Source organism: Tauraco erythrolophus, chromosome 10 (genome assembly GCF_009769465.1).
Source record: "Tauraco erythrolophus isolate bTauEry1 chromosome 10, bTauEry1.pri, whole genome shotgun sequence".
Taxonomy (NCBI): Eukaryota; Metazoa; Chordata; class Aves; order Musophagiformes; family Musophagidae; genus Tauraco; species Tauraco erythrolophus.
This window is the reverse complement of record NC_141474.1, coordinates 5,637,333-5,658,772: the sequence shown is the minus strand read 5'-3', so window position 1 is coordinate 5,658,772 and position 21,440 is coordinate 5,637,333. Positions and strand designations below refer to the sequence as shown.

General features: G+C 39.8%; 1 protein-coding gene across 4 annotated transcripts in view; it reads right to left on the bottom strand.

The window, feature by feature from the left end:
* The window catches only part of CEP350 (centrosomal protein 350), a 78,518-nt gene that overhangs the window by 35,417 nt on the left and 21,661 nt on the right, over positions 1 to 21,440 (bottom strand). For 3 of the 4 annotated variants that reach the window (XM_086617797.1, XM_086617798.1, XM_086617800.1), the window contains 16 exons: positions 19,615 to 19,728; positions 16,286 to 16,429; positions 14,815 to 15,470; positions 14,020 to 14,141; positions 11,513 to 12,576; positions 10,058 to 10,211; positions 8,681 to 8,844; positions 7,543 to 7,732; positions 5,762 to 5,982; positions 5,479 to 5,642; positions 4,652 to 4,810; positions 4,323 to 4,454; positions 2,410 to 2,546; positions 1,918 to 2,037; positions 1,111 to 1,277; positions 381 to 577 (listed from right to left, as the gene is read on the bottom strand). In XM_086617797.1, coding sequence (XP_086473923.1) covers positions 381 to 577; positions 1,111 to 1,277; positions 1,918 to 2,037; positions 2,410 to 2,546; positions 4,323 to 4,454; positions 4,652 to 4,810; positions 5,479 to 5,642; positions 5,762 to 5,982; positions 7,543 to 7,732; positions 8,681 to 8,844; positions 10,058 to 10,211; positions 11,513 to 12,576; positions 14,020 to 14,141; positions 14,815 to 15,470; positions 16,286 to 16,429; positions 19,615 to 19,728 — 3,905 coding nt within the window. The remainder of the gene's footprint in view (positions 1 to 380; positions 578 to 1,110; positions 1,278 to 1,917; positions 2,038 to 2,409; positions 2,547 to 4,322; positions 4,455 to 4,651; positions 4,811 to 5,478; positions 5,643 to 5,761; positions 5,983 to 7,542; positions 7,733 to 8,680; positions 8,845 to 10,057; positions 10,212 to 11,512; positions 12,577 to 14,019; positions 14,142 to 14,814; positions 15,471 to 16,285; positions 16,430 to 19,614; positions 19,729 to 21,440) is intronic. The other variant, XM_086617799.1, reaches the window with a different exon arrangement.

Genomic DNA, 21,440 nt, shown 5'->3' with positions numbered 1-21,440 from the left:
CTGCATGACAGTTTCTGGATGTCCCCTCTTGGGCCAGAGAGATGAAGTATCCTCTTGTACTTCCTAGCTGTGTGTAGGCATAGTAGAAAGAATTAATCCACTGGGCTTTTATAACCTACCTCAAAAAGTCACTCCTCCAAAACCACAAGAGAACAGGTAAAGACCTGGATGGACTGTTCCACAAGCCAAGTCATCGCACTTGTACAACAATGACATAAAGCACAGAGTTGTATGAATCATGCTGTGAGATGCTCAGGGAACCACAGTGGGAAAAAGAACCCTAAAGTTTGCGAACACAACTAAGAATGGCTCACTTGAAGCTCATCAGCTTAACCATTTGAGTTCAGTTAATTGACCTTAACTATGGTTGCTTGACCTACCTTGATAGATGACAGAGCTGTTTTTTCTGGGGAGACTTCCTCATCAGAATCATCACGATTACCCCGTTTCTTCTCCAAGTTAATTCTGCGATGACTCTCAGAGGGCAGCAAAGACCGAAAAGACTTTTCTTCAATCTCATCCTCTGTCATGGACTCATCAAATTTCAGTGAATACTCTGTTGCAACAGAAGCGGAATCTGAGGGAGAAATCAAGGAAGTGGTTTTACACTCAGGTACATACCACGAATGCAGTCTTCCTCTGTCTCATTGCAGTAAGTTTAGGGGGCAGGAAAGACAGGGAGACAACTACTCTAATGCAGAAAAATAGAAGTTTACAAAAGAGTGACCTTGAGTCAGAGGACACAGTGAAATACTGTTATCTAGCCTCAAAAGATCTAACAGACTTCTGTACACAGGTATAAACACATTTCTGGGGCAGCTGAAACATTTGGCGTTCAGTCTGCATATTCAGCAAGTGAACATTTGATTACAGCTAGAACAGCAGAAAGTAGAATGGCCCAGAGATTCCATCACTCTGGTGTGCAGAATTTCAAAGGTTCCCATCTCACTCTGCCATCCTCTGTTACCTCTTAAGAGGCTACCGATTCACCTGGGGCTCAGCTTTCTTCACATACATTCCTTCATTTATTTCAGAAACTACTCCTAAAACAGCACCTCCCTCTCCCCCCGACCACTTTCAGATTCATCACATACAAACAATCCAGCTAACCTTTTTCATCTGGCAGTGATAAAACACTATCACTCGGCAAGGAATCATCCACAACAGTGTGAGCCTGCTCTTCAATACTGCTAGTTATCTTTTCACGACGGGAGAGCTTTTTCTCATTCTCCTTAGAAGATGGAACTGAAGGACTCTCTTGGCGGCTGCTGGTACTACTGTGTTAGCAAGAGATAATTTTTTTTTAAAAATTACTTTGCACATTTCAAAATATTTCTTTTACGTTACTGCTGTACATAACATGATTAACATCCCAGTAATAACTGGCATGCAGAGGGTTTTGTTTTGTTTTTAAAATGCAGTTTGGCTACTTTAAAACTGCAAGCCTTGTCAAGCTGCTGACTGACAGCAGAACTTGTTATTTTTATTCTACCTTAGAATGCAAGTGGTTTGTAGGCATGCACACCCTCTACCTGGCCATGAGTACTGACGACAAACCATTACAAATATCTCTCCTTAGAGTTTTAATAAAGGATGAGTGAGATATCAATACTATTTTAAATTAGAAGAACTACAGAGGACAACATCTTTCCAGTTGCTCAAGTTCAGAGAAGGACTGTGAGAAACTTCATAGGACCTAACTAGATCAGGTAAGTAAACAGGAAACAAACAGCTAAAATCCAGTATTAAACACAAGCAAGATACCGAAAAGTAACACCAGAAACGGGTCAAATCTAAACCTCAGGCAAGCAGCACTCCAGGCACTTCATGTAAAATCTCAAGCCAGTGTAAAGCAGCAGTGAAAAAAAAACAAACCAACGCTAACAAAATGGCCTGTGTAATCTAAACTCGTCTTACCTCTGATCATGAACCTTTGATCTTGAGGACTCTGAATAACTATCAAACATCTGTGAGTATGTCTGTTTTGAGTCACCTGTCTCCTCTTTACCTTGTGACATGGCAGTAGATTCACATTTCCTGAGAAAGAAAAGTGTTTTGGGTAAGTCTATGTTGTCTTAAAACAAGAGAGTAATACAGTTTCCACAAGCTTTCATCAGTTTACTAGAAGTAGTAAAATCTAAAATTTCTGAAAAGACCATTTGAAGTTTAGACTAATTAAATCATCCCAGAAAACATTCAGAGCATTGTTTTTTACTCTCTTATACAGAGCTTCACAGAAGCAGTTAATATCAGTTTTGGGGTACACTATTAAGGGCATAAAGATGGAATGTAAATTCTTCTTCTTAAATGCTTGCTCGTTGATATTTTACAATTTTCTTCAAGAATAGGTGAAGCAAAACCTAACAAATCTTACTTCCCCCTTCCCAAGATGTGAAACATTAGGGAAACCTGTTTGTATCAGTTCTGGCTCTCAGCTGCTTCATGAATTCTGAATGATGCTGCCGCTGGTGGTCAAACAAGGTGGTGACTGGAGCAGCTGGAGCACTGACAGTATCTGAGATCTGGGTTCGTGCTAACTCTGTCATCTGAGAACAACAAAAACCAAAAGGAATACAATGAGCTTATCAGCATCAAAATGTTTTTGAAAGAGAAAATAGTCTCACAGGCAACATACTGATTTATTGAACAAAAGTGTAAGACATGGTTTTGAGATGTTTTGTAATTACACACCAATTTTGGTTGTAAAAAGTGTATACTGCTCTGTAACTATATATTCACTAATTTACGCAGAGTGGAATTATCGATAAGAAACTACAGACATGCACAACATTACTTATCATATCATTCTGATCAACTTAAGCAAACTCTGGTCACTAGAATGATACCCACAAAATCAGACATTTTTTGTGGACCTAACATTACAATTCACTAAAAAAAAGGAAAAAAAGGTCAGAAATGATGTTTTCTTTCCATTTGAGTGCATTTTGCTCAAAGAGCAAGAAATATTACTTCCACTCTAAAGGACACACCACTTTCCTCTGCGCTGCTTTCTGTCCAGGTATTTGTGGGGAAAAAGAGGATCCACACTGATCCAGCCCAACTCCCATTTATTTTATCTATCCTGATTTAGTGCCTCTGCTCCACTAACACATTTCTCCAGCAGCCGCCCCCAGAGACAGAAGCCTGGTCTGATCAGAGGCAGCAGAGCTGGCCAGAACTAGTTAATTCATTGCACTGACGTTTTTCTTGAGCTGTTGGGTGGCCACCTCCTGTCCTTCCAACTCAAGAGGCCTTTTTCTGCGAGAAGCAGAATCTTAATTTGTCAGAAGATTGGTTATTTGAACAAAAGTCACGTGATGAGGCATAGGTAATATTACCAGGTTGCTTTGGGGGTTTTTTGTTTTGTTTTTTTTTGTGTTTTTTTTTTTTTTTTTTTCTTACAATCTTTATTCAGTGTCACAGCCTTTTGGAAACAATTTTTGTTCTTAAGACTTTACAAATTGCATTTCAAATTCCCGAAACTGGGTGGATTTCTAGAATACTTCAAAGTACTTGTATGGTTTGGCTTCCCACACCCCTCAATTTTTTTTTCTTTTTGTAATATCTTCCTAATTCACTGTCACTTCCTAAGTCTTCAGCAGGTGTATTTGCTTGAGCCGGACAGCTCCTTCAGCATTTCAGAAATCTTATTTTGAGGTCAGTACAGCAAGGTTTAGGGATGACAAAAACAGATACCAGGACTGAACCTTCCCAAGTCACTAAAAATGGCTTCTTTGGAAGAAACAGGCAGGTTATGGCCTTATGTCAGACCTGGATCCAAAGTTTTACCCCTTCTGTTTGAACTGAAAATTAATAAAAATTCTGTATGCCATAAGAAGAATGAAACGGAAAACTTCAAATTCGGTACCAAGGTAAAAGCTCTGCTGAAGATCCTCCATTCTCTTCTCTTTTATTATTCATTTTATTTGTTGGTCTCCTACCTTCAAAAGTAAGCAAAACTGCAATTTCCCTGCTTTTCTAATTTAATTTGCACACGAAAGATACAAGATCAATCCCCGATGGAGTGTAACTTTTACAAATTAAAGATGTGTTCACTATCATCAACCTATCCTGGAAGAACAAAAACTTAGCATTTTGTTAACTGGAATATCGTAAAAAGAGTAAATAGGGATTTACGGCTGCCAACTGACTTCTAAGTAACCACGCCAGAAAAACTCCTTTAAAGTCCTATCGTTTGTCATGTTACGAAGGTGGAGAAGTTGCACAGAGAATGACACTGAACAGAGAACAACTTAGAGGCAAAAAACTATTCGAAATAATACTGAAATTGGAACAGCTTTTTGTTTCTCTCAGGACCTCACCTCACGGATCTGGTGAGCTGCATCTGCAGCAAGAAGTGCATTTTCTGCCTGCTTGGCTGCAGCCTTGCATGGGCTCTCTTGTACCGCCTCCTGCCGTGGCTGGACCAGGTGCTGTAGTGACTCTGCATGGACCTATACAGCAAACACAGCCAGGTCAGCTCTTCCAAATTTTCTGGCTATAATAAGTACAGTTTTATTTCTCAGAGTCCAGGGGGAAAAAAGTTTGAAATTGGCTCCTAAGAACTTTTTCAGCTATATTAAATCCCTTCACCATTGCCATATGTTCACAGCTTCAAATTAAGAATAGTCGTAGGCACGAATTTACTTACAGCATTTTGCCTCTTACACACTCCACATTTTTTGAAGGGCAGCATTACCTGAGCTGCCTTCTGCCTTGCCTCGTCCAGTTGTCTCTGACTTTCTAAAGCTTCTTGCTCAGCCTTGATTTTCAAAAGAGCTAAGTCCCGTTCATGGCGCTGCTGCTGGGCCTACAGATTAGTAAAACAAGTTGTAATCATAAAAGTTAAGCATAAAGAACTTTTTTTTCGACCTAGCCACTGGCTGCAACTATCTTTGAAAGGTCTAGATCTGCTCTACTGGTGCCTCTTCTGCTAAAGCAAAGTTTTAGCCTACCATTTTACCCTCTTCCTTTTTAAGTAGACAGCAGACAAGAAACATTCCCTATGCTCCTCCACCACAGTATAGAAAAAAAGAGGATTTAGGAGATCAATTAACTCAACAAACTAGAACAAACAGTCTTGTCAACGTAAAGAAGTTTCAATCAAAAATATTCTTTTCATGGAATAAGACAAATGATGCAGCCTGAACAACTACACTGCACAGCATTGGGATCCAGCATCAAATCCAGTAAATAATCAAATTTTTATTTTACTGAGGTACACAACCAAAGCAGTGATTCCAGCTAATGGTATATTAATGACACATATTCTAGTCACCAGTTCCTTAGTGTCAACGTAAATAAGAAAGATACCACATTAATCCTAAAAATCAGACATTATCAGAGGTGCTCCAGCATGCCCATTGCAATTTCTCCGCGTTGCTAACAAAAGCATAACTCGCCATAATTCGATTAATTTTCTTAGAAAATGAAAAAAAAAAAAAGGAAGGTTAAGACAAGGAAATATTTTTCCATTACCTTTAGAATCTGAGCCAAAGAAACACTCTCTTGCTGGGCAAGTGATATGCCTCGGACTCGTTCTACATCTGAAAGCTGTCGCACAGACTCCTCAATGGCACTAAGGTAGTTCAATTCTGCTGATAAACGATGCTGAAGGCCAGCAGGGGAGAAGCGCATACATCCTGCGGGATAAAACTTACTCGTCAACCTCCATGGACTTTAGTGCCCCACATAAAAAATAATAATTAAAAAAAGTAACATAATGGCTCTGGGATTGGTATGGCTTTAACAAACAACTCACCGCTTGCTGAGGCTGCTCCTGCTACAGACCTGCTAGTTCCCAGACTCAAGTCAGGGAAGGCTACGTTAGGCTTCAGCCCTGACGCTGTACTTCCAGAAAAGCCAGCAGGTGACTTGACTCTTTCCGCTGTATTGCCTATAGAATCAAATGGCAACATTTTTTGGGAACTGGGAGATGGGGAAGAAGTCGGTGTCTTCTGCGATCTTCCCTTGTCTGAGAAACTGACAATGAAATGAAAAAAGAAAGGAGTCAATATTCTCCTAAGTCCAGTCATTTAAAAAGAAAATAAAGCAATAATTCAATTCTTCCATTTACATACACCAAACAGATCCATGCGAAAGGAAGAGTCTTTTATGGTTTGCACAAGCCCGGTCTGCCTTTAGGAAATGGCCTCATGAGATGGGTTTTATACCTATATCCCAGCTAACAGTTAAGTTTCTACAGCATCCTATTTCTCCTCAAACATTAAACCTAGCTAGCACACACTAAAAAAAAACAAAAAACAAAACCAACCTAATTAACATAGGATCTGCATGTTCTACATAGCCAGACAAGCAGTTTCAATGTCTCCCGTTAGGAATCTGGCATGTGAAAGTCAGGACGCCCTCACCTGCATGTGCATTTACACACCTGCTTTGAGAATCTGAGTGAAGAACTTTGTTTCACTCACTGGAAATTAGGGCAATATTTTGATATCGGAATATGATGAACAGGTTTTTTAAAAAAGTAAACAGGTTACTATCAGTGTATCAATGCAACTGAATGTGATAAGCCACTGCCCTGAGTCTCCATCTCTTTCACCAAAATGCAATGAAATGCTTGAAGGCCAAAAACTTGACTTAAACAGTAAGATACTACAGAGACATTTCTTCTTATGAGAAAGTTAAAGATCTCTTTTTCCAAATACACAGAAAATAATGCAGACACTTCTTAAATTTACTATTCCAATTTTATTAAGCCAAGGAGGATTAACAGTTGCTGCTTAAATCCCTCAGGAAGACGTTCTGCTTTACTTGGCACATCTTAGGAGGTCACAGGACCTTTCAAACCTAATAGTGGATATCAGTGAAAGTCACCAATCTAAGTCGGTATCTCAGAACCATTCTATATCCACACAGAATGAGTGAAAGACTATTCATATTATTTGTTGCTTTTTAGAAAAAAGTATAGTGAAAACTAAGCTAAGTGTATTTCATAACTATCTTTATCGCATAATTAGCAGAAAATAAACTGCATTCATAGCTAAACATACAGAGTATGCAACAGGAAAAAATAATTTTTCTCTTCCTCTACTCTCTGTTCTGGGGTGCAGTTCATCTCTCAAAAAGCATCAGCTCAGAGCTCGACAGGCTTATGAGTATTATTAACTGTACACACCTCCAGCCAAAAGTGTCTGTGGATCCTTCTGAAAAGAGCGAGATGACTGCACAGGTTGACTAGATATTTTTCCCCCCTCACACTTCTTACAGACCATTTATTGAAGTGGAAAACGAAAATTGCTCAGTGCTTAAGGTACTGAACCTGACAGGATATCTATATTGGCCATTTATCCTTACAAAAACAGAGGGGTAGTTGGGGTAGGCACCAGTTTTTTATTTTCTCTTACTATGGCCATCTACTTTGGGCTTTCGTATTTAAAATACAGGGGAAAAAGCCTTTTCTGCAAGCCCATTTTACTAACATTTGATAATTTGCTACTTTCCTTTTGCATCTCAGAAAGACATAGACATTTTTGATAACATGCCATAACACTACCAAGCTTAGTTATATTTGTATATTACCTCAATAGGGAGTGTCCAGACAAGTTTTCTAACGTGCTGTCTGTATCTGGGTTCTGCTCATGATCTTTACTAGAAATTCTGCTACTTGATAAGGACTTCTTCATCTGTTGGGATCCCCACTCTAATTCAGATAGCACTTTATCTTCTTCCATGGGAAAGTGGTGAGAACTTCCACTGAAAGAGTCCAACCCTGAGAAGCAACAACATGGCAAAAAGTTTACGTTTGGTATTCTAAGTATGAACATCTTCACCATCGGGAGCCCCAAAACAAAGAACTGAGAACTTTTTTACACACTTAAAGATGTCTTTGAGTTAGAAGTCCAGAAATCCAACAAGCAGGAAGTGTAACTTTGGCAGCTTTCTACAGATTACGTTCCCTTCTGCATTTTGTGTCCACTATCAACAAAACTGTCACTCAGCTTTCATTTCAGCACACTATCAGTTTAAATAAAGGAAATAAGCATTTGTCTCTTCTACACTGATAATTAGAATAAAGCCTAGCTTTCTTTGGGTAAGCTAGAGAATTTTGAAAAAATAGAGAGAGATAATTTGGAATGCCTGATCTTATTTTTCTCATCCTTTTATTGACTTTAAGATGATCTTTTCCTTATGTCATCCATTGTTTATGTAGTAAGAGTGTATCAAACATCAAGTTTCTTCATGTTTTTGTAATGTATGAATTACTGTAGGAAGAAGTGTATTTATTAATTCATGCACTACGAAAACTATCTGTGATCCAAAGATGAAGCATATACAGGCAAACTTACTGTTGCCTTCATAAACGTGGTCGTAACTCAGATTTCTCAGCAGCCTTTTGGAATTTCCTCAGTACAGAATCTGAGGATAGTTCCCACATGCTATCAAAATGAACTGATTTGTTAGAAGGCTGGTTTAGGAAAGGAAACATTTTCAATACTGTTAACAAACTCTTGCCTATTTAATTTCAGGTGACTGTGTTTTAAGGTCAGAGAATATCAGTGTCAAGAAGAATTTAGGAAGGAATCACTGGAAGAATAAATCAATCCTATCAGTATCAGATTACAGTTTCTAGATGTGTAGAAAGACTGCAGTTTTCATAACACGAAACCTCTAAAAACTCCTTCAAAAAACCCACTCTACAGCCAAGTACTGCACTTACGTTCCTTTTTGCCTCTCTTTTTAGAAGAAGCAGATGAACGAGAAGATGCTGCAGACCGTGGTCCAGACGAATGCTGAGAAGCAAGCTCTACAGATCGAGGTTCATGGGGAGACTTCCTACTAGGAATTTCCTCCTGAATGCTTGAATTACTGCTGCCCCCAACACTAAAAAGGAGCACATTGACAGTGATTAATTAAGAACTTCCAACTCCCACATTACACTGTGAGCAAGAAATGAACCACACTTCAAATTACAGACAGATGGCTAAAACTGCACTAATTACCCATCTTGAAAAGCATTGACTTTGAGATTAAAAACTATGACGGCTAAAACAGCAGGAAGTTTGACACGATATTGAACATACTGAAACATACTTCTGATGATACAAAACAGTAAAAGATGGGGAGCAACCATCCTTTCCAATGCTAACTCTTAAGAGCTATTTGACTACAGACTTGAACAACCTAAGATGACTCTAAATACGACTGTATTTTAGATTATCTCTGGGCATACAGATATTATCAACAAATTGACAGAAACGAGAATAGTTTTCAATAAAGGACTACAAAAGATTTGCAAAGAAGGTGGTAACGCATCATGTACTAAGTAACAGCAAAAGAAGACCTAACAAGGAGTTTAATCAGAAAGAAAGCATTTTTTGCAGCCAACATTTTCAGCATGTAAAGTGCCTTTTACCTTCCCTTCTTCTGAGGTAAAGTACCACCAAAGTAAACACAGTACTTGTGGCCTTCCCCAAGGTGCTCAAAAGACGTAAATATATCTCATTACAAAAAATTTCTTAAATTTTTTTTTTAAAAGAAGTCACATGAATTCAGTAGGAATATGGAGAGTCTAGGAGTTAGTCTTCAAATTTTCGCCTGAACAAAAGATTTTACAAGTTCTTACAGACAATTTATGTATCCGTTACTAAGCATTACTGAACCTTTACTGAAAGCAATTACAGACTTTGTACAACATTTTGAAGTACTGAAGGTATTTTAAGGCTTTCAAATATCTTTCCTTCATTCTAAATTACAAAGATTAACCCATTGAGCATTATAGCAGCCACACAAGTTGGAGAACTAATTTTCACCTGACCACAAAGGGTAAGAATTTTGCCTAAATCTACCTGCCAGACCAAAGAAGAACAAAAATTAGACAGAGAATAGGAATACCTGACTCTAATGTTTATGTTTTAACCATGCTGGTTGCTGTATTAACAGCAAGGTCCTAAGGAAACACCTCATCGCTTTGGCTAGTATTACAATACAGCAAAACAAAAAAGACATCCAGCATATTATGGAACAAATTTTGCATTAACTATTTTCCGTCAAATTCTGCATTTTGATTTTTACAAGAAGTCTAACACACAGTTACCTGAGGTCACGTGCAATCTTTTTGTCTGTTAAAGTGCCACTTCCCTGCGACGAGGCAAAATCATCTTCATAAGAAACCACGCTCTCCGGAGGGCTCATGGCAGGGAGCAAAGGGCGCAGAAGGGCAGACCCTCCATTCGACCTTTCTTCAAACACTAAAGTGTGGACAAAAAAAGGGAAAGACAAACTGATACCAAAAGCAAATGTGCATCAAATGGGTAATAAAGCAGCAGGAATTAAAATGCTCCCACCCACGAGTTACAAAGACTTCCTTTCCTCTCCATCAGGAGAACAACGGTACAGCCATCCCATGGTAGTTTTAACATAACCTAACAAGCACAGTTTTCCTCTTTTTGTAAATTATTGAACACTCTACTTCATTAACACACTGCAGCTAAAAGATTCTTGAAGAGCCAGTTCTTAAGAGTAGAGCCATCTGCAGAAAATTTAAATGCAATCGTCTCTGCGAGAAATAAAATGGAGGAAAAAAGAATCAAGAAAAACCACAAGATAAAAATCAACTTCTCGGAAAACATTCCTCCTCAAAACGAGGAACTCAAGGCAAGAGAAACAGTACTCATAAAATGAAAAATAAATTTGTGCAAAAATATGAAAATTGAATGAAGTGTCCTGCATGAGACACTAACGCTTGAGATGGTCTCATTTAAGCAAGGGATTTCCCCACTGATATACCAAAACCTTACGTTTTCAAAATCCAATATTGTTACCGGAGTTGTAATTGCTGCACTACTTTGAGACGTTACTGAATAACTCATGAGTAAAGATGCAAAAGGAAAGTCCACATCATTCGCCCACTGAAGTTACGTGTTTCTAGCAATATAGTAAAGCTGTATTACTCCTGCTCAGGATACATGGAAGCACTCATGTTTATGCCATGAAGTAAGTGCTGCACAAAGCATGCCCTTCCTCTTTTGCCTCACCTGAAACAGGAATGATGTGTTATTACAGATGATCTGGAGTGCATATATAGGAGGAGGATGCACATTCCAATCCAGAGGATCTGTTCTCCATGGTGGAGAGATCCGCTTCCAAATGCACTCTGGGCAATTTAGATTTCGTATGCAATTTTGGATACAATAAATCTAAACTTAACATTCACAATTCCGTAACTATGTGTGTCCTTACACGTAACCAGTATATGATTAGTTATTGATCTAAAAATACAGAGCAATCTAATACAAAACCAATCTTCTTCCAGCCCAAAAGCGTGGTGTGTTTGTTTTTCTTCTTCATTTTATTTCCCTTAGACAAGAAGGCAAAAGAAGTCAGGGAGAAATAATTTATCATCCAAAAACGAAGTGAGAAAACCTTACACAGATTCGTGTTTGAGACACCTAAAAGCACATTCCTTACCCATGAAGTATAAAGTGTAAGGAGTAGCAAGACTGGGGAAATAGTAACTCACAAGAGCTTTGAGAAATTTTTCTGTTTTTACCTTTTCCATGAAGCTGGTAACTTTTTGCAAAGATGTTGATGACACTGTGGGGACTTCCCTTCGCCAGTTCCTCCCACGGCCCCTTGCTGTTCGCACCACTCGTCTGAGTGAAAAGCGGTAAATACTTCTCAGCTTCTTTCTGAAACTCCTTTATGGGCTCAAAAGCATTTCTCTCTCGAATGCAGAAATCCTTCTCTTTTAATGTCTCCAGCATCTTCAGTGGCAACTGTTTGTGCTGGCCTCCTTCCTCTTCGGAGAGGCTTCCGTCACTCAGGAGAGGCCCTTCGCTGATGGAGTCAATGCTGGACTCGTGAGGAATTACAGCTTTGTTCAGAGTGTAAGCCTGGTTTTCACGGCCTGGGGAGTCAGCCTGTCTCTTAGACAAATGTCCTAGTATCCCCTCATGCCTGTTGGCAGCAGGGGACCTCATTCCAAGGCTAACTGCAGCAGTATGAGGCCTGATCGTCTCAGGGAGCTTTTTAAATTCACTAAGGTTGCCTACCCCAGGAAGGCTGTCATCAAAGGCGGTATGAGACACGCAGGCACCCAACATTTTTTGAATTCTGGCTGAAAAAGCATCTTCATTTTCCTCTCTCACAGGAGGACTCACAGCCTTTGCCCACTGTCCATCATCCTGCTTTTCTTGCACAAACTCATGGTCTGAGTTCCACACGGTACCATAATTGATACCAGCCCCAGCCAACTTTTTGGCTTCACTTTCAATCCTGCTAGAAAGGGAAGCAGCTGTAGCTTTCAAAGCTTCAATACGATCTAATTTGCTCTTGTATTGGTTAGCGGTAGGTTTTACTAAGAGATTTTGCTGTGCAGCAGCTGAATTCAGGTAGGGCTGAGGCATCAAGGTCAGCGATCCCATGGGTGCAGCATGGCTCCTCCTGCCTGCCAACATGGCGTCACACTCCTTCGACAAAAGGTCCATCTTCTCCAGACTCCAGTGCTGGGAGCAAGGGCCTCCACCTGAGCCCATGAGAGCTTGCGGGTGAGAGAGCTGGACTCTTGGGCTCAACCTGTCTGGCTGTATCCACGGAGGCTCCATCAAATCGCTCCTGAAATGAAAAGTCAACATTTAAGTTGATGACATATACAAGTACTGCTATTTTAGAGGAAAGTACTGCTGCCACAGATTTATTTTTCAGGAAGAAATACTTTTTGGTGGAGTCAGAGGGGCACGGAATGAGACAGTAAACAGTTACTTAAAAAACCAAATACAGCATCTTCCAAATTCGGAATGTCACTTATAATGTACTGTGTGGTTTAGAGTTGTAACAAGCTGAAGGTTTTCAGCAGCAGCAGTAAGCCTTTTCCAAAACTTTCCTGACTTCAAAAGGGAGAAAACATTTTTTTTTTTTTCCCTTGAAATTTCTTAGCCCCAGCCTTCCCCCTCCAGTTGAATTCAGCTCATGTTTCACTGAGCTGTCACTTAGGGTAGGCATGAAAAACATTTAGAGAAAAGGAGGACTGGAAATACAAGGATGTTTAAAGTTCTGTAAAACATCTTTATTATTTCCAGATAGCTCCCATTTGCACGACAGGAGCTCTGTAGACACCTTCCTTCACTAGTATCACTTGCACATATTCTGAGTGCCAGGAAATCTGGTAATAACTTATGCAGCCCTTTAAGTCTCATCTCTGCCCTACTATTAGTACTTAACATTTTTTACTTACGATGCTACACTAACAATATTTACTATCATTTGGTTTAGCAGCCTATTCCTATTCACAGTACTACATAGCACTCCTAGCGCTTCCTTGAACTTTTCCAGATAGGAAACAGATCTCATCGAACTCACAAAGTCAGCATGAATTTGACCAAGTTAAGATACAGATAACGAAGCAAGCATATATTTAAGAAGCAGACATTCATTATGTAATTAAAAACGACGACACACGTACACAACAGGGATATTAAGGACGTGTAAGAAACTTTGACTTTCAGTTCCTTATATCTGAATGTTTGGTTAGGCACCTTGACTTACAGTAAGAAAAACTGATAATACACTGAACAATTAAAAACGGGGAAAGCAGCATGAAAGGAAATAGGGAAAAGCTACTTCCAAGCAGAAGCAGCAGTTTTTGGTACTTCAGAGACAGTAACTGAAGGCCTGAATCCAAGAAAATAGATTAAATACAAACACTGAACAAATTGAATAAGAAAAATCAACAGATGTATTTGTATGATCAGCTTCTCTTGCCCAACGGCAATGGTAGAGGAAATAGTCTCCCAACATGAAATGCACATCCCCTGGATGTCAGCAAAAGATTAAGAGCAACCACCATTTGTTTTATTTATTTACAGACCGACTAAATACCCATAGCCAAAATTTTCATATGCTTTCCCACATCAGCTTCCTCTTTACTGTGAGGAAATGTTATAATAGCCAGAAAGACAATTACTCTCGCTAGAACACGAACTTAGGAGCCTAGTCTTTTTTCACCTCTTGGAGAGGAAAACTACTCTCCTCTCTCTCAAAAGGCCCACCACGGCTCACCTCAGTAGCGGCTGCTGCGGTTCTGAAAGCGACATGTCACTACTTGAAGATGCACTAGGAGGACGCTCTTGAGCCTTGTTTTCTTTGTCGGATTCCCCAGATGGTTGATAACCAGGTCTGGGCTAGAAATGAAGACAACCAGAAAAACGCATTTTCAGAAGTCTGCAGGAGTTCAGAAGCTCTTGTCTCATTAAAATTGCAAAGGCTTACATTTCTCAGTGTAGTATCGCATCCTTCCTTCCACACAGAGACTTAAAAACTCAAGACATGTATGTTTTTGTCTCAGCAGAATGTACTGGGGAAAAAAGCTTTGCTCACATACTGAACCAGTTCAGCCAAACACATCAAACCAATACTAGTCTTTTACCATATATTAATCTTCTTTCCTATTCAGTTTCTGAGTAGTAAATTTATTTAATTCACTGCTGATAACGCTTGGCCACTGACTGAAAGCAACCTCAGACAAAGCTCTTCAATTCACGGTTTGACTGATGTTTACAGTTTTCTTAAAAGCCAACCAATATAGCAGCTGCTGCTAATATCCAGAATTCTGCTTCTATTTAGAATAGAATGATTTCCATCCACCTTTCTAGTAGGCCTTGCTGTGCCGAAAAGCAGCCGCTAGCAAGGAAGCTCTGGATTGAAACCACTATGTTTAAGCAAAAACCACACAGTTTTCTTCGTATCCTTTCTCTGAACTGATGGCCAGACCAGGACAAGTCACGACCTTCCTAAACATATGACCTCCTATTCCTGCAACAACCGCAACACATGAAGCTAGTGAATCAGCTATACCTGTGTTTCCTGCACTGTAGGCAGCTGAGGTGGCTCTTCTAAAAACGTACGTTCCAGCAATAGTTTAGAATAGGTCTCCTGTAACCGTTTGGCTGCTGAAGGCTCAGGAGGAGGCACGTTCTTGCCTTTAGTAAAAGTCTCCTTCTGCTTTCTGTAGAGCTCTTGGAGCCTTTTGTTCTTCTGTTCTGTTGCCTCCTTTTGTGCTTTCTTCTCTTCGTTCTGCTTCTTCTTCCTCTCCTCTTGCTGCCTGATGATGTATTTACGAACCTCGTCTGTATCATAGTGACGTTTCTTAGAGATCACCTGAGGCTCCTCACTGGCAGCAATCTTGTCCGGTTTCCTTTTGGTTGGACTGTGGCTCCTGGCATTTTGAGTAGGCAAAACAGATTTCTGATTCTGCTTTTCTACATCTTTCTCTTGCTTTGTACTCATGGAATCCAACTGCAAGTCATCGAGAATTCCACGTATCTCCACAGGCAGGAAGTCCTTATTTACAGAGGCATGATCTTCTTGGTTACCATTTGGAAGAGCAGCTTCCAGTTTCTTCAGGTTATTCTCAGACCGTACTTTACTCCTCGACCTTTCAGAACTTCTTGAAGAGGTTTTTCGGGGAACATCCAGTCTAGAATCTGAACCTGTCCTTCCAATACAGCCTGCTAAAAAATAAAGACTTGTCAAATATTTCAGGTAAAAATCAAATTTGGGAAGTTACATGCCATCACTGAAACAGCTGCAAAGTGAGATGAGGAAGGAATGCAGATCTCACTGTAAACGTGCTTCTGCTACAGTCTGAATACAGCAACCTTTGTTTAGGCTGAGCTCACACCCTTTATACTCTTAACAGCCTCAGCACCTCACAGGCATAAGAAGCACAGCAGCTACCACCGTCCCTGACTTGCCCTGTCTGAGATCCTGTTTAAATTCTGAAGAGGGCTGGTGGAGGAATCGATGAAGATTTATGATGCACATGGATGACACTATATAGTATGTGGAAGAACCACAATTCCTGTAAAACAGGGATGCCCAACCATAGCTTTGTGTGTAACATGCAGCACATCCAGAAAACTCATCAGGCCTGGGGACCACAGCTAGCCATGCCTTTCCCAGTAGCTTCAAGAGGCAAAGGCAGATTGCAGGTGATTCATTTTATGGTTGCAACCTACTTCCCATCTTTTCCAGAGCTCCTGAGCACCTTCGCAGCACGTACTGCCCCTGAAGTCACATGTGCAGGGCAGGCTTCCCATGACATCAAGAGAAGTTCATAATCCATCCAGGAAGAGAGGTCATGCATCCCAACCATGGATGTGAGGAAAACTCTCCCCCCTCAAATCCCAGGTTAAAAATAGGTGTTATTTTAATAAGAAATGGATTACACTCTATCTCAGAAGTCTGGTTTATTCTGCAGACGTGCAGTGCTACATAATAAATCTAAGAACAATGAAAAAAGTCCAGAGAAAAAAGTACAACTTACCAGACTTAGCAGCTCTCTCTCGTCCTGTTCTGTCACTAGATACAGCTCTTCTGTCCTGTTCTATTCTGGGAGGTGGACCCAGTATCTTTTTTACTAGCTTTTGTCCCTCCCGCCAGGAGGATGCACTTATTACATAGTTTCCACCTGTACAATAAGTAATAAATAAAAGTCAATCACTAGATGGATTTTCCAACGTATAAAAAAATACCTTTTTTTTGATATGTATCAAAAAAAAGGTATTTATTGCAATGGTTAATAATTTCTATACCATTCTGCATAAGTGGTATGGCTGCAGTTACACAAACAGTCTTAACAGCGATGCACCATGAAGACACTCAACAGCTGAATCACACAACTATCAGCATTTCACGCCTACAAAAACACAATGTAAAAATCCCCAACACGCTATAGCATATTAAAGTCCTACAAAAACTGATTTAAAAAAAGAAAAAAGGGTTATACAGGTCTAAACCATATAAGCGAACATTACTGAGGGAGAGGGGAAATATTTGTAGAGGTCTGAGAAGAGGCTGTTCGTGTCCACTTAAGGGAAGGAAGAAAAAAGACAAAAGGATCTAAAGTGTTGTGATAACACGAATAAAGGTGGGAGATAAAAAAAAAATTATTCACCTTCATATTAAAAGAATATCAGCTGATATTCTAGGACAAAAAAACACTTTATAGAGATTTTTACAGGTAATTAATTGCGAGAGGTGTCTTGAGAGGAGGTTAAAAAACACCAAGCAGCAGTTGTTCTATGCCAATACTCACTCACTGTTGTCTAGCTAGGATTTCTGTACTATGACTGAAAATAATTAAGATAAACCCTATTAGCTGATAATTGAAGAACGGACTACCTTGCAGGTGGCAGAAATTCAATCGAAACATTACTAGTATTATTTCATCATCCTACATATAATTAAATGCTAAAAACTGAATATGGTGGCATCTTTACCCAGTACCCATTAGATTAAACGCTAGGTTTATTCAACTCACTTTTCATTCCACTAGCTTCCAATATATATATATATTTTTTTAAATAATGATCTTAAAGAGCTTTGGAGAAAAGCATCATATAAAAAAAGTATTAATAACTTAATTCAGGCCGTTCAGCTGTATTTTATTGCTCGAAAAGTACCTAACTTGAATATCCAATTTGCAGTTGATTTCTAACCATTCCATTTCGGGTTCTACCTCTGACAGCGCTGCCTAAACAAACCCAGACCCTGCAGCACGGACACAACACAGACAGAAAAAAAGGGATGGTACTCTGGGCCCAACAGCACTTTGAAGACATGGTACCAAAGCAACTTCAAGTGAAATACAGGACAGCAGACCAGTAGTGTTTTGGTAAATTCAGTTCTCAATCACCACCCCCCTTCCCTTTTTGTCAGAAAGTCTGTAGCCCACTATTTGTTCATTTACTAACAGTGCTCCTTGCTTGCACTGTAAATTATCCAAGTATTTTATAAATCTGCCACTTGAAACATGTCACTACAAGCCTCTTTGAAACAGACGTATCAGCCAAACGGGTCCTCCTGTCGAACTCGCTGCTCTCAATTATTCCTGCGTGCCTTTAAAAAGGCAGCGTAAAGTCTCATCTTCCATTTCAACTCAGCTGTTTGAACCAAAACACGCTAACGGAGCAGAACATGAGCCGTGGCTATTTATAGCTCTGGCTATGTTAAGCAGTTTCTTACTGCCACGACTGGAGGAGGACGGACCATCATGGATATGCTACTTAGACCTGGTTCTTTTCTAGGAATTTCAGGCCGTCGTCTCCTCACATTTTATCCATTACGGAGAATAACCACTGTCATTAAAACTTGCAGCAAGCTCTGTGCTCCTCCCTCACTTGGAACTGTCACAAAAACGTTGTTAGTTTAGTATAGCTCCTTAAGTATGTAGTATCAGTGTAGGAAGGAGCAAAGCCATGCTCATCACTTACTTTTAAGTATTAGCATTCGTTGCCACAAAACATCCACATGCAGCTTCATGATTTACAGCATGCAGAAGCACGTATTCACTCTAAAAAAACCCTTTGCAATAATTTTTTAGAGCAGCTTTTTTTCTTCAACCAAGTGTTTACTGATTATGGTTCACTGTATGCAAGGAGAAATACAAAACCTTAAAAGGTGCAAGAAGTGCCTAACTTTGCATGTATTTAAAGGAAAAAAGATTGCTCTGTAGTGTGACTGCAGTCGTAACTACTTACTTTGTATGAAAATTAAAACCAAATATGAAGCAGATGTGGAAGTCTTCCTAATTCTTTTGCTACACACAATATCAAAGATTAACATTACTGGAAAACTAAGAAGCACTGACAGAATTCCACACGTAGTTAATTTCATTTTCATAGAATCGTAGAATGGTTTGGGTTGGAAGGGACCTCAAAGATCATCTAGTTCCAACTCCACTGCCACAGGCAGGGACACCTTCCACTAGACCAGGTTGCTCAAAGCCTCATCCAACCTGGCCTTGGTTTTCTCCTGTAAGGCACTGCTCTACAGTAACCTGCTCACATCAGCTTCTCTAAATACTTTAATTTTATTGCATAGAAAATGGAAATGTCAGACAATAGTGAAAACTAAAAAAAAAAAATTGGTAAATGAAATAAACATCCCTTTATAAATATAAAGATTTGTAAGACTTGCCAGGGAGTGTATTTTTACATTCTTCCACTAACTGGAAAAGTCAAGAATGAGTCAAGCCAGAACTAAAGGTGCAGGACAGCAACAACTTGACACAGGATGCAGAAGAACAACAGCCAGAAAAGGGCTAGAAGGACATCCTGTTCTCTGCTCCCCCATTGAGAAATCATACAACAGCTTTTGCTGCAGCCCCTCCTTGCAGAGGAGGGCAACTCAGCAAGTCCCACTGGCACTGATTTTCACATTATCTCCATTCCTCCTCTCAGCATTATTCACCGAGCTGTAGGTCAGGCACTAACCAGCTTCAACACAAGCAAAACAGAAGCAGGACTCACAAGAGGGCTACCGCTACTTTTTGTCTGCGTTGGCCTGACAGATACCTAGGGATACTGCTCCCCACCCCAAGAAACACACACTCTTCAGCAGTTGCCATGAGGTGCACACAGCAAGTGGAAAGCCAGAAAATCAAAATAAACAAGAAGCACACGCAGCCAGCCAACCGACAAAAACATACACATGCCCAATGCAGCATACAGTCTACAAACGCACTACAACAGCATTGTTGCACATCTGAGAAGACTTTGAAAGCAATATGCTTTAATTTTTCTTTATTTCTTGAGACAGAACTCATCTCTGAAGGACATGTGACAGTCTTCCCTCTACAGCAGAGCTAGTCACCTTGTTTGGACTCTGGACTTGACAACCGTGTCAGTTTCTGCACTTTCCGCACCGGTCTGGTTGCTTTTTTCTCTTTGTTTCTCTCATTAGGTTTTCCTTTCACTGTTGAATTCTCTAAAAACAAACAAAAGCTGTTAAGTGATATCCCACAGGAAAGAACAGAGAATAAAACAAGCTTGCTTCAACATTTACCTTGAAAAAACAGAACTCAGAGAAACAATAAAATTCACTGACTCTCCCAGATTATATATTGACATCAATTAATTACTCCCAGTTCAGCATTTTAAAATCCTCAAAGCACGAGGAACACAGCGAAGCCACAGCAACACCATAATAGATCTTTACAAAGTTAATTTTCAATTTTAAAAGAAACGACAGTTTGACAGGAACAATTGTAGGTTCTCTTCTACTACAGATATTATATTTTACACCATTAATGTTCCACAAGAACACGTAGCTCCTTCACTCCTGAAACACACAGGCTGCTGCTTCCACATTAACACGACAGCACATTCACATCCAGTCTCCATGCTGGAACGTGAAAGAGAATATCCGTGCGCTCTACTTTCTGCAAAATTTGTTGCAGAATTCACTCAGTGATGCAGAACTGTTCTGTACCACCTAAGCCCTCATTTACAACACAATTAGGTTTTAGGCTTTAGAGATGCCAGGAACACTTAAGAAAAATAGTATCATATTTTACCATGTTTTCACATGTAAAAGTGTAAAGAACAAAAAGAAAACCTGGGATGTGGCTCAACCACCACCACACTGAGTGGGCTTCCCAGCTGCCTAAGGCTCAAAGCAGAGACAAGCACTGTCCAAAGACAGGCAAGCTGTGTATGCAGCCTCAGCAGTCCACACTGGACATCTCCAAAGATTCGTTAAAGCACTTTAGTTTACATGCCTTGAAGATGCTCTTCTCTTAATCTCATAAGTGAATAGTAGATAAGGAACTCGATGGCCACTCTTACCACTGTATTCTTGTTCCTCTTTTATTAATAATGTAATCTGACAACCTAAAACAATCAGGATGCAACTCCCTCCATGGATAGATCCGAAGCTTTATTTAGGTGCCAATACTAACTTTTTTACAGGCCCTAATTTCAGCTGAATCCACGCTCTGATGGATGTCCATAGCAAGTACCAGAGACAGAAAAACAAGTCATATCAAAGGATGCGGGAATGGAATTTTAAGAGTCTTTATTCCTCTTAATATCCTTTCCTCACAAATTCTCCAGTTGTCTTTGAGGATGACAAGCGCAGGAAGATAGAATCAATGCGTCAAGTACCAGAGGTCTCAGTGACTGCACCTGCGGAAATCCAGATAGCCTCCTCACCTCCTTCAGTGACCAACAGTTCCTTCTCGACACCAGGAAACTACAGGCTGCTTCCCATTCACTCTACTCACATTGCAGCAATTTTTTTCCAGTAAGGCAAATCTTGAACATATTTAAGACAGAATTACTGGAAGCTTGGGGTCCATACAATATCCTTTAGCCTAATTGCTAAACCAGGATAAAGACATTCTGTATAGTCTGCGCTTACATGCAAAAAGCTTTTTGCAGTAAAGAACAATGCTTCTGTAGATTAATTAGAGATATTATGGCTTATTTTAGCACTAGAGAATATGGATCAGTTTTGATACAACTGACTGTACACACCCAAAACTCCACATGCTGTAACTTTAATACAGAATTAACACACAGACAATCCAACAACCTAAAAATACATTTATAGTATTGTATTATGCGCAGCACCAGCATTTGACTACTTGGAATCAGCTATCCAATATAATCTTTTCAGGCCAGAAAGGAGACACGTTC